The 13,350-nt window shown below is 39.9% G+C and overlaps 1 protein-coding gene across 5 annotated transcripts in view; it reads right to left on the bottom strand.

The window, feature by feature from the left end:
* The window catches only part of NGLY1 (N-glycanase 1), a 64,218-nt gene that overhangs the window by 44,234 nt on the left and 6,634 nt on the right, over nt 1-13,350 (bottom strand). For all 5 annotated transcript variants that reach the window (XM_024928238.4, XM_008951630.4, XM_034955991.3 and 2 more), the window contains exon 3: nt 490-735. In XM_024928238.4, coding sequence (XP_024784006.2) covers nt 490-735 — 246 coding nt within the window. The remainder of the gene's footprint in view (nt 1-489; nt 736-13,350) is intronic.

The raw sequence follows: 13,350 nt of genomic DNA on the forward strand, positions 1-13,350 counted from the left end.
GAATACGTAAGGACCTTGGTCAAAAGAGATTTTTGTAAACAGGATAATTTCCTATCAAATGGAATCATTTCGGTTTATCAAGAATGCCTGTAAGTTTGACTTTAGTTCTTCACAAGTATATATGGTATATATTAATAACAAAATTTCACTAATTTGCTAGCATCCACTATCATTAAATTAATGAATTCTTAATTACCTTAAACCTAAAGAAGCTTTTTTATTGAATTAAGGTATTGATAATGGTTGTGCTGTTGGAAATAACCCCCACAGTGAAAGGCAGCAGGTACAATTTAGATCAGAAGTATTAATGCAGTAGAGGAAATTTGACAATTTTTTAAAGAGCTGAAGAATTTGGATGTTTTAGAGTTATAAGAACTAAGAATAAAATATGGGGCATAAATTCAGGAATAAATCATAACACATTCCAAAGCTTTTGCTGTTTCAACACTTTGAAAGAAACAGTTAAAGAAGGTTTAATTCTAACATTACCGTTGAAGCAGATGGTGGATCTGATGACTGCCCTTGACGGTTCCTTGTGTGCTGGTTTAACCCACTGGGATTTGAAGATGGTGTTGTAGGAAGCTGGGTACTGGCTGCAGGTTGCTGAGATGACTTTACTTTGTGGCTCTTATTTGAGCCATCCAGTCTGCTACTTCTCTCTATGGCAATCAGGTCACGAATTTTTTGCAGCTGCTCCACTGAAGCTTTTTTAGGAAAGATGAGATGTGTTTCTCCCTGGAATTTATAAAATTAGAAAAAATGTGAACCTTTGCTTTATGCAGTCATTCTTTTGTGCACACACACACAAAAACGTATAATGAAACCAACAGCATAGAATGCATGTTTCTAAAATCATACTGTTTTCTTACCATTATGGTTCTTTTTAAATACAGCCTAAGGTAAATAATGCCTAAACATAAACCAGAAAATTAAAAAAAAAATTATCTCCTTTTTGGCATTTAATCCTTAGCCTATTTAATGTGGTTCAAAGGACTTTCAGGAAAAAATATTTGATCTTCTAGAAACAATAAGTCAGAAGGCCTCATAAGGGTTGCAAAAATGCATATTCCTATCCTCTCTGCAATAGTATATGATACTACTATTCTCTATGAAATTCCCTATGAAATAATAATGACAGTAGAGATACAGCCACACAAAAGAATCCAGGGTCACATAAAACCAACAAGAAGTTATCTAACAACCTTTGAATCTTGTTAATCTGAGTCTTTAAAGAATAGCTACATGATTAGAAGTCTGTGTATGGGGTCAACTAATTTTTCCAAGATAACGAAAAGTACACCCTGATAGTCAATCCAAAACTATGGATGGTTAACAGTAATAGGAAGGTAATCCGAACAAAACAAAATAAATAAAAATCATGTATTTCAGTAGTGACTCATTTAAAGAATACCTATAAATATGCTAAGAATGCTTTAAAATAAAATGCTACAAGAAATTCTATAATGTAAAACAGTAAATTACAAAACAAGAAAAAAGGTGAAATGAAATGACAATGTATTTGATCAAATTTCCAGGTATTGAAAAGAAACAATGTTAAAAACAGTAATTTCTCCAACTGCAAACGAGATAAAAAGTTGCAGCTGGGCATGGTGGCTCACGCCTGTAATCCCAGCACTTTGGGAGGCTCACATGGGCAGATTACCTGAGGTCAGGGGTTCGAGACCAGCCTGGTCAACATGGCAAAACCCTGTCTCTAACAAAAACGCAAAAATAAGCCGGGCTTGGTGGCGGGTGCCTGTAATCCCAGCTACTTGGGAGACTGAGGCAGGAGAATTGCTTGAACCTGGGAGGCAGAGGTTGCAGTGAGCCGAGATTGCGCCACTGCACTCCAGCCTAGGTGACAGAGCAGGACTCAGTCTCAAAAAAAAAAAAAAAAAAAAGTTGCAACAGTCTGTAGTACACAGACCTGCAGATCATGAGCATTTAAATTAAACTCCAAAATCGACAACATTACTGTATTTCCCTGGTGATGGCAGACCTACAGGAATCAACTGAACAAGACATTACTCAATGACATGAAAGTCAATTCCATCTGAATCCTTTTTAAAAAGCTGGATTAGACCAGCAAGCTCCATGTATGATTCATAATTGCTATAAAAAAGACAACTACAATGTATTGTCTTTGTGTGTTCTAAGTACTGTGCTAGGCATTTTTTTCTTTCAGGCAGGGTCTCCCTCTGTCACCCAGGCTGGAGTGCAGTGGAGTGTTCAAAGCTATAACCTCAAACTCTTGGGCTCAAGTGATCTTCCATCCTCAGCCTCCCAGTAGCTAGGACTACAGGTGCATGCCACCACACCTGGATGATTTTTTTTTTATTTTTTGGAGAGACAGGGGTCTCACTCTTTTGCCCAGGCTGGTCTCAAACTCCTAACCTCAAATGATCCTCCCACCTCAGCCTCCCAAAGCAAAATGCTGGGCGTTTTAAATACATCATCTCAAGTAATACAACTACCCTGAAAAGTAGGTATTAGATTAATACTTTTTTTGTTTTTTGGAGACAGAGTTTTGCACTTGTTGCCCAGTCTGGAGTGCAGTGGTGTGATCTCGGCTCACTGCAACCTCCACCTCCCAGGTTCAAGCAATTCTCCTGCCTCAGTCTCCCGAGTAGCTGGGATTACAGGCATGCGCCACCACGCCTGGCTAATTTTTGTATTTTTTAGTAGAGACAGGATTTCACCACGTTGGTCAGGCTGGTCTCAAACTCCTGACTTCAGGTGATCCGCCTACCACAGCCTCCCAAAAAGCTGGGATTATAGGCGTGAGCCACCATGCCCGGCCAATACTCACATGAAAATACAAAGGCTCAGGGAAATTAACCTGCTTGAAGCCACAGAACAACTGGCAGAGCAGGGATTCAGACTCCACGACCTTAATCGTTATGCTATAAGTGACTCCATCTTCGACTGAACAGAGACTGAAACCCATGAGCTTGCACAAATAGTTGAAGGGAATGAGCAGAGAACATTTGTACAACTGTAATGATTAGACGACTGGCACAAATTGTAACACAACGACTTTTTCAACGTTAGAAAGAATCTTCTCATATCTAGGAGGAGGCCTAGGAAGAGAAACCAGACATCTGGTTTAAAACCAAATATGAAGGCATCTGATCTCATAATGTTACTGGAACAGTACTGAGAAAGGCAAACAACTCCATGGACAGAGAAGGAAAAAGAGCATGACAGGTTATTTAGATGTAGGTCTCAGTCCACAACTCAGACAGGGCCCCAGTAAGACAGATATGCTGCTCATGCCATGCTCCCTTCCCTTCAGTCTCTTTACAACCAGTCCTAAAAGAAGATATAATTATGGCCAAAGTGTCTATATCAAAAAATTTAACCAACAGCACTGTTATTTTCATAAATGGACAAAATTATAAGCTTAATGCACTAGATGTAATAATATTTTAAGAAATCAAAAAGAGGCCAGGTGCAGTGGCTCACACCTATAATCCCAGCACTTTGGGAGACCGAGGCGGGCAAATCACAAGGTCACGAGTTTGAGACCAGCCTGACCAACATGGTGAAACCCCGTCTCTACTAAAAATACAAAAATTGGCTGGGCGCAGTGGCAGGCGCCTATAATCCCAACTACTCGGGAGGCTGAGGCAGGAGAATCGCTTGAACCCAGGAGGCGGAGGTTGCAGTGAGCCGAGATCATGCTACTGCACTCCAGCCTGGGCGACAGAACTAGACTCTGTCTCAAAAAAAAAAAAAAAAAAAAAAAAAAGAAATCAAAAAGAATTCTAGTATTTAACAAATTTATTTCTCAAGGCATTTTTGTTGAGACAATTCTTATTATAGGATATTTAGCAAACCTGACCCTGACCACTAAATGCTGAAAATATCGTCCAGTCAATAAAACCACCAAACTGCCCTAGCAAATTTCCCATACTCATCTTCAACAGGTTGAAGAAAGAGGTGCAGGTGGAGGGGGCAGGTATGGCTCCTGGTGGAAAACTACTCCACTGAGATAAACTGTAGGGTCACAGATCCATTTGGATCCTAATCTTTTTCATTTCAACATCACTCTCAGAAACTGTCATAAAAAAGAATGCAGCCTCAGAGACAAGTGGGCCTAAAAGTATCCAGAATTTTAATATACAGTTGAAAATTTTGGGATAGGTCTTAGGTTCATATTCCATTTACAAAAGCCCACCATGCTGGGAAAGTTAGATATCCATATGCAGAGGAATGAAACCAGATCCCATCTATATCTTACCATATACAAAAATCAAATCAAGATGGATTAGAGGTTGGGCGCGGTGGCTCACGCCTGTAATCCCAGCACTTTGGGGGGCTGAAGCAGGTGGATCGCTTGAGGTAGGGAGCTGACCAGCCTGGCCAACATGGCGAAACCCCGTCTCTACTAAAAACACAAAAATTAGCCGGGCGTGGTGGCAGGCACCTGTAATCCCAGCTACTTGGGAGGCTGAGGCAAGAGAATCACTTGAACCCCAGAGGCAGTGGTTGCAGGGAGCCAGGATCGCACCACTACACTCCAGGCTGGGCGACAGAGCAAGACTCCATCTCAAAAAAAAGAAAAAGATGGGCCAGGTGTGGTGGCTCATGCCTGTAATCTCAGAACTTTGGGAGGCCGAGGTAGGTGAATTACCTGAGGTCAGGAGTTCAATACCAGCCTGGCCAACATGGTGAAACCCTGTCTCTACTAAAAATACAAAAAAAATTAGCTGGGCATGGTGGCGGACACCTGTAATCCCAGTTACTCGGAAGACTGAGGCAGGAGAATCACTTGAACCCGGCAGAGGCTGCAGTGAGTAGTGACTGTGCCACTGCACTCTAGCCTGGGCAACAAGAGGTGAAACTCCGTCTAAAAAAAAAAAAAAAGATGGATTAGAGACTTAAGTGTAAGACCTTAAAGTATAACCTTAAACTATAAGACTACTAGAAGAAAATATTGGGAAAACACTTCAGGAAATTGGTCTGGGCAAAGATTTCATGAGTAAGACTTTTTTTTTTTTTTTTTTTTTTTTTAGCGGAGTCTCACTCTGTCGCCCAGGCTGGAGCGCAGTGGTGCGATCTTGGCTCACTGCAACCTCCATTCTCCTGCCTCAGCCTCCCAAGTAGCTGGGACTACAGGCGCCCGCCACCACGCCCGGCTAATTTTTTGTATTTTTAGTAGAGATGGGGTTTCACCGTGTTAGACATGGTCTCAATCTCCTGACCTCGTGATCCGCCCACCTTGGCCTCCCAAAGTGCTGGGATTACAGGCGTGAGCCACGGTGCCTGGCCTCATGAGTAAGACTTTAAGAACACAGGCAACTAAAGCAAAAATTGACAAAAGGTATCACATCAAATTAAAAAGCTTATGCACAGCAAAGGAAAGAACAATGTGAAGAGACAAACTAGAAAGTGAAAGAAAACATGTGCAAACTATTCAAATGACAAGGGATTAAGAACCAGACTATAAAAGGAACTGAAACAACTTAACAGCAAAAAACAAATCTCATTTAAAAATGAGCAAAAGAGGCCGGCGCAGTGGCTCACGCCTGTAATCCCAGCACTTTGGGAGACCAAGGTAGGCGGATCACTTGAGGTCAGGAGTTCAAGACCAGTCTGGCCAACATGGTGAAACCCCATCTCTACTAAAAATACAAAAGAATTAGCCGGGCATGGTGGCGTGCACCTGCAGTCCCAACTATTCAGGAGGTTGAGGCAGGAGAATCACTTGAACTTGAGAGGTGAAGCCTGCAGTAAGCCGAGAATGTGCCACTAGACTCCAGCCTGGGCAACGAAGTGGGACTCCATTTCAAAAAATAATAAATAAAAATAAAAATGAGCAAAAGATCTGAATAGACATTTATCAAAGGAAGACATACAATTGGCTAACGGGTATATGAAAAAATGCTCAACATCACTAATTATCAGAGAAAGGAAAATCAAAACCACAATGAGATATTATCTTACTCCAGTTAAAATAGCTATTATCAAAAAGACAGAAAATAAATGCTGGCAAGGATGCAAAGAATCTTTATACACTCCTAGTGGGAATACAAATTAGTATGTAAACTAAGAAAAAGAGTATGAAGTTTCCTCAAAAAAACTAAAAATAGAACTACCATATGATCCAGTAATCCTACTGCTAGGCACATATCCAAAAAAAGTAACCATTTTTTAATGATCTTTAATTTTTTAAAAAAAATTCTTATGCTTAAATTTTTAAGCATTTTAAAATTTCTTTTATTTAATTCTATTTTTTTATTTCAATAGGTTTTTGGGGAAGGGGTTGGTGTCTGGTTACATGGATAAGTTCTTTAGTGGTAATTTCTGAGGTTTTGAAGCACTTATCACTCGACTAAAAGTATAGTCTTTTATCCCTCACACCCTTCCCACTTTTCCCCTCTCCAAGTCCCCAAAGTCCACTGTATGATTCTTAGGCCTTTGCATCCACATAGCTTAGCTCCCACTTATAAGTGAGAACATATAATGTTTGGTTTTCCATTCCTGAGTTACCTCACTAAGTGAGTTACCTCACTTAGAATAATGGTCTCCAATCCCATCCAGGTTGCTGCAAATGCCATTATTTCATTCTTTTTTATAGCTGAATAGTATTCATAGTATTCCACTTTTTTCTTTGAGACAGAGTTTTGCTCTTGTCACACAAGCTGGAGTGCAATGGCATGATCTCAGCTCACTGCAACCTCCGCCTCCCGGGTTCTAGTGATTCTCCCCTCAGCCTCCCGAGTAGCTGAGACTACAAGTGCCCGCCACCATGCCCAGCAAATTTTTGTATTTTTAGTAGAGATGGGGTTTCACCATGTTGGCCAGGGAGGTCTTGAACTCCTGACCTCGGGTGATCCACCCACATCAGCCTCCCAAAGAGCTAGGATTACAGCCATGAGCCACTACTGCCTGGCCTCCACATTTTCTTCATCCACTTGTTGACTGATGGATTGATTCCATATTTTTGCAATTGCAAACTGTGCTACTAAAAACATGCTTGTGCAAGTATCTTCTTCATATAGTGACTTTTCCTCTGGGTAGATATCCAGTACAGGAATTGCTAGATCAAATGGTAGATCTACTTTTAGTTCTTTAAGGACTCTCCATGCTGTTTTCCACAGGGGTCATACTAGTTTACATTCCCACCAACAGTGTAAAAAGGTTCCCTTTTCGCCAACTTCTGTTATTTTTTGATTCTTTAATTATGGCCATTCTTGCAGCAGTAAGGTGGTGTCACACTGTGGTTTTGATTTGCATTTCCCTGATAAAGATGTTGAACATTTTTTCATGTTTATTGGCCATTTGTATATCTTCTTTTCAGAACTGCTTATTCATGTCCTTAGCCAACTTTTTGATGGGATTTTTTTTCTTGCTGATTTGTTTGAGTTCCTTCTAGATTCTAGATATCAGTCCTTTGTCGGATACCTAGTTTGTGAAGATTTTCTCCCATTCTGTGGGTTGTCTGTTAACTCTGCTGATTATTTCTTTTGCTGTGCAGAAGCTTTTCAGTATAAGCTCCATCTATTTATCTTTGTTTTTATTGCATTTGTTTTTGGGTTCTTGGTCATGAAGTCTTCGTCTAAGCCAATGTCTAGACTAGTTTTTCTGATGTTATCTTCTAGAATTTTTTATGGTTCCAGGTCTTAGATTTAAGTCTTTCATACAGCTCCAGTTGATTTTTGTATAAGGTAAGAGATGAGGATCCAGTTTCAATCTTCCACATGTGGCTTACCAATTATCCTAGCACCACTGAATAGGTGTCCTTTTCCCACTTTATGTTTTGTTTGCTTTGTTGTAGATCAGTTGGCTGTTAAGTATTTGGCTTTAATTTCTGAGTTATTTCTTCTATTCTATTGGTTTATGTGCCTATTTTTATGCCAGTACCATGCTTTTTGTTGACTATAGTCTTGTAGTATAGTTTGAGGTCAAGTAATGTGATTTCTCCAGATTTGTTTTTTGGTTAGTCTTGTTTTGGCTATGTAGGCTGCTTTTAAAAATTTTAGGACTGTTTTTTTCTAGTTCTATGGAGAATGATGATGGTATTTTGATGAGAATTGCATTGAATTTGGAGATTGCTTTTGGTAGTATGGTCATTTTCACGATATTGATTCTACCCTTCCATGAGTATGGGATGTGTTTCCATTTGTTTGTGTTGTCTATGATTTCCTTCAGCAATGTTTTGTAGTTTTCCTTATAGAGGTCTTTCATGTGGTTGGTTAGGTATATTCCTAAGTATTTTATTTTATTTTATTGCAGCGATTGTGAAAGGAGTTGAGTTCTTGATTCTCAGCTTGGTCGCTGTTGGTGTAGAAATAGTGCTACTGATTTGGGTACATTAATTTTGTATCCTGAAACTTTACTGAATTCATTTATCAGCTGTAGGAGCTTTTTGGATGAGTCTTTAGGGTTTTCCATGTATATGATCATATCATCAGCAAACAGCAACAGTTTATTCCTCTTTACCAATTTTGATGTTATTTCTTTCTCTTGTCTGACTGCTCTGGCTAGGACTTCCAGTACTATGTTGAATAGAAGTGGTGAAAGTGGGCATCCTTGTCTTGTTCTGGTTCTCGGGGGAATGCTTTCTACTTTTCCCTGTTCAGTGTACTGTTGGCTGTGAGTTTGTCATACACAGCTTTGATTACCTTAAGGTATGTCCCTTCTATGTCAATTTTGCAGACCTGTCTAGTGCTGTCAGTGAGTATTGAAGTCTCCACTAGTATTGTGTTGTTGTCTATCTCATTTCTTAGGTCTAGTAGCAATTGTTTTATAAATTTGGGAGCTCCAGTGTTAGATGCATACATATTTAGGACTGTAATATTTTCCTGTGGGACTAGCCCTTTTATCATTAAATAATGCCCCCCTTTGTCTTTTTTTAACTGTTGCTTTGAAGTCTGTTTTGTCTAAGAATAGTTACTCCTGCTGGCTTTTGGTTTTCATTTGCATGGAATATCTTTTTTCACCCCTTTACCTTAAGTTTATGTTAGTCTTTATGTATTAAGTGAGTCTCTTAGAGACAGAGAATACGTGGTTGGTAAATTCTTATTCATTCTGACATTCTGTGGAGCATTTAGGCCACTGACATTCAATGTTAGTACTCAGATGTGAGGTACTATTCTAGTGATCATGCTAGTTGTTGTGTGAATACTTTGTTTTTTTTCATTATGTTATTTATTGTTTTATAGGTTCTGTGAGATTTATGCTTTAAGGAGGTTATAATTTGGTGTATTTCGAGGTTTTATTTCAATATTTAGAGCTCCTTTTTAGCAGTTCCTGTAGTGTTAGCTTGGTAGTGGCAAATTCTCTTGGCATTTGTTTGTCTGAAAGACTACCTTTCCTTCATTTATGAAGCTTAGTTTTGCTGGATGCAAAATTCTTAGCTGACAATTATTTTGTTTAAAGAGGCTAAAGATAGGACCCCAATCCCTTCTAGCTTGTAGGGCTTCTACTGAGAAATCTGCTGTTAATCTGATAGGTGTTCTTTTTTAGGTTATCTGATGCTTTTGCCTAAGAGCTTGTAAGATTATTTCCTTTGTCTTGACTTTAGATAACCTGAGGCCTATGTGCCTAGGTGATGATCTTTTTGAGATGAATTTCCCAGGTGTTCTTTGAGCTTCTTATATTTGGATATGTAGATCTCTAGGAAGGCCAGAGAAGTTTTCCTCAATTATTCCCTCAAATATGTTTTCCAAACTTTTAGATGTATTTTCTTCCTCTGGAACACTAATTATTCTTGGATTTGGTCATTTAACATAATCCCAAACTTCCTTGGGGCTTTGATCATTTTTAAAATTCTTTTTTGTCTTTGTTGGATTGGGTTAATACGAAAGCCTCATCTTTGAGCTCTGAAGTTCTCTTCTACTTGTTCAATTCCATTGTTGAAACTTTCCGATGCATTCTGCATTTCCCTAGGTGTGTTCTTCACTTCCAGAAGTTGTAATTGTTTTTTATTTATACTATTTATTTCTCTGGAGATTTTTTTCATCCATATCCTGTATCACTCCAAATTTCTTTAAGTTGGTATCCATCTTTCTCTGGTGTCTCCTTAAGTAACCTAATAATTGACCTTCTGAATTCTTTTTCTGGCAATTCAGAGATTTCTTCGTGGTTTGGATCCATTGCTACTATGCTAGTGTGATCTTTTGGGGATGTTAAAGAACCCTGTTTTGTCATATTACCAAATTGTTTTTCTGGTTCCTCCTCATTTAGGTATAGACTATGTCAGAGGAAGGATCTGGGGCTCAAGGGCTGCTGTTCAGATTCTTTGGCCCCACGGGGTGCTCCCTTGATGTGGTGCTCTTCCCTTCCTCTAGGAATGGGGCTTCCTGAGAGCTGGACTGCAGTGATTGTTATTGCTCTTCTGGGTCTAGCAACCCAGTAGAGCTACTGGGCTCTGAACTGGTATTAGAGAGTGTCTGCAAAGAGTCCTGTGATGTGATCTGTCTTCACGTCTCAGCCATAGATACCAGTACCTACTCTGATGGAGGTGGCAGGGGAGTGAAGTGGACTCTGGGTGGGACCTTGGTTGCAGTTTTGTTTAGTGTGTTGGTTTTCTCGAATTCCAGGTGTGCTGGTAGTAAAGCTGTCATGCGATTGGACTCAAGACCTCTGGTTAGCCAGGATGTTACAGGTGGTGGAATTAGCTGTTGTTTTCTCTTTTCTTGGGGCAGAGTTGTTCTTTAATGAGTTGCTGTAATGGTTTCAGTTGGTTGGCCCCCAGCCAGAAGGTGATGCTTTCAAGACACCATCAGCTGCGGTAGTATCAAGAAGATGTAAGCTTGCCCTAGGGTTGCCTGCATAAGTATTTGGGTTTCTCAGGCAGTGGGCAGGGCCGTAGAGTTCCCAAGAGATTATGTCTTTTCTCTTCAGTTACCAGGATGGGTTGAGAAAGACCATCAGGTGAAGGCAGGGTTAGGCATGTCTGAGAGCAGACTCTCTTTGGGTTGGGCTTGTTGTGGCCACTGTGGCGGATGGGGGTGTGGTTCTCAGGCCAATGGAGTTATGTTTCCAGGGGGATTATGGCTATCTCTGCTGCATCATACAGGTCACCAGGGAAGTGGGGGAAAGCCAGCAATAACAGGCCATACCCAGCTCCCACACAGCCAGAAGGGCCAGTTTCACTCCCACCATGCCCCACCAATAGCACCATGTTTATATCTAGGCAGTGTACCCAGGGTTGAGATTTTGCCCCAGGCTACAAGTCTCCCCACTGAGAAAGCAATCAGCGTTTTCAGGATTCACCCCTCTCCGTCTGCCTTGGCTTCTGTGCTTGTATCTGCAGTATCTGCATTTCCCATCTGCCACCTCCCCTACACACCCCAGTCCAGGAAAATTCGTGTTCAGCTGCAAGTTTCATTCTCCCTGTGGTCTTTCCCCAATTCCACTGGCAGCCCTCCCCAAGGACCCCTGTGAGATAAAGTCATAAATGGCTTCCTTGGTGGCCAGGAATGCCTGCAGGCTCTTCTCGCTGCTTGTTCTACTTTTATATTTCACTCAGCTCTCTAAATTAATTTCAGCTCTAGGTAAGGTTAAACCCTTCTCCCGTGATCTTGATTTTCAGGTTCCCCAGTGGACTTTCCCTGTCACACTTCGGGCACTCACAGGTTTTCCTCTGTCTCATGGAATCTGCAGCAGCAAGCTGCTTTTTTCAAAGGGTCTGTGAATTCTTTTGGTTTTCCTGGTATGTTCCTCTGGTATTTCTCAGAGCAAAAGTTCACGATGTGAGTTTCCAGGCACTGTTCTGTTAGTCCAATTGGGAGCTCCAAGTTAGTCCTGTCTCCTATCCACCATTTTCCAAAATCAGCATATTGAAGAGGTATCTGCATTCCTATGTTTACTGCAGCACTATTCACAATGGCCAAGATATGGAATTAACCTAATTGTCCATCAATAGATGAATGGATAAAGAATATGTGGTATCTATACACAACGGAATATTATTCCACCATAAAAAAGAACAAAATCCTGTCATTTGCATCATCATGGATGGAAATGGAGGGACATTATGTTAAGTAAAATAAGCCAGAATTCAGAAAGACAAATAACACATGTTCTCACTCATATGTGGGACCTAAAACAATTGATCCCATAGAAGAAAAGAGTGATTGTAAAAAGATATTACAAAATTAAATAAAAATTTTAAAAAATAAAGAAGAGTGGAATGGCAGTTACCGAAGGCTTGGAGGGATAGAAGGGACTGGGCAATAGAAAGAGATTGGTTAATGGGCACAAAATTATAGTTAAATAGGAGGAATAATTTCTCATGTTCTATAGCACAATACGGTGACTATGGTTAAAAACAATTTATTGTATATTTCAAAATAGCTAGAAGACAGAATTTTGAATGTTTCTAACACAAAGAGATGATAAATGTTTGAGATCATGGATGTTCCAATTACTCAGATATGTTCATTACACATTTGTATGCTTGCATCAAAATATCACCTGTACCCCATAATGTACAACTATTATGTATTCATGTAATTATTCTTTAAAAAGTCCACCAACTTTCTTTTTGGTGGTAGAGTTCAAGTCCTGAGGTGTGATGTCTAAAGCCGAACAGAAACTTTAAGTATAAATTAGTCATATCAAAACCTGTTAATCTTTTCTGAAACTGTGAGTCCATTTGCATCAAATACTTCTGCAAGTCTCAGTGTGGCCTGTTATTTGGCACTGCAGTGACCAACACTGGTTTGCCTGAGACTGAGGGGTTTTCTGGGATGTGGGACTTTCATTGCTAAAACCAGGACAGTACTGAGCAAACTGGAATGGCTGGCTACCCTACTTGGCACTCAAATATTTGCTGAATGAAAGACAAATCTAATTCTATTGAATATGTGACACTTCGACATGAGAAATGGGTAGAGTCTTCCGTTGTCATTTACTCAATTTTCCCAACCAATTTGAATCTTGAAAATTGGCATTTCCTTGAACAAGGAATTTTAAATTCTTTATGTTCGGATACCTTTGTATCATCTATAATCAGATGACACCATAATTTATATCCCCTGCCTAATCTCTCCTTTGGGGTTGTAAACTCATATATCCAACTGCTTACTTGACTTCTCTACTTGAATATTTAACAGCAAATTGGTCACAATTGTCCAAAGACAGGTGGTTGGTTTCTCCCCTAAAATCTGCTACTCTCCAAGGCTTCTCTATCTCAATTAATGATACTCCCATCCAATTAGTTGCTTAAACCAAAACATAGGTAAGTCCCCGATTCCTTCCTTTCCCTTATATCTTACATCTAAATCACCAGTAAGTCCTGTTGATTCTGTCACAAAAAGAAATCCTGGATCCATCTACTTCTCTCCATCTCCACCATCAGTACTTAATTCAACAAATCTTTATTGAGTACCTAAC

This window comes from Pan paniscus, chromosome 2 (genome assembly GCF_029289425.2).
Source record: "Pan paniscus chromosome 2, NHGRI_mPanPan1-v2.0_pri, whole genome shotgun sequence".
Classification (NCBI taxonomy): Eukaryota; Metazoa; Chordata; class Mammalia; order Primates; family Hominidae; genus Pan; species Pan paniscus.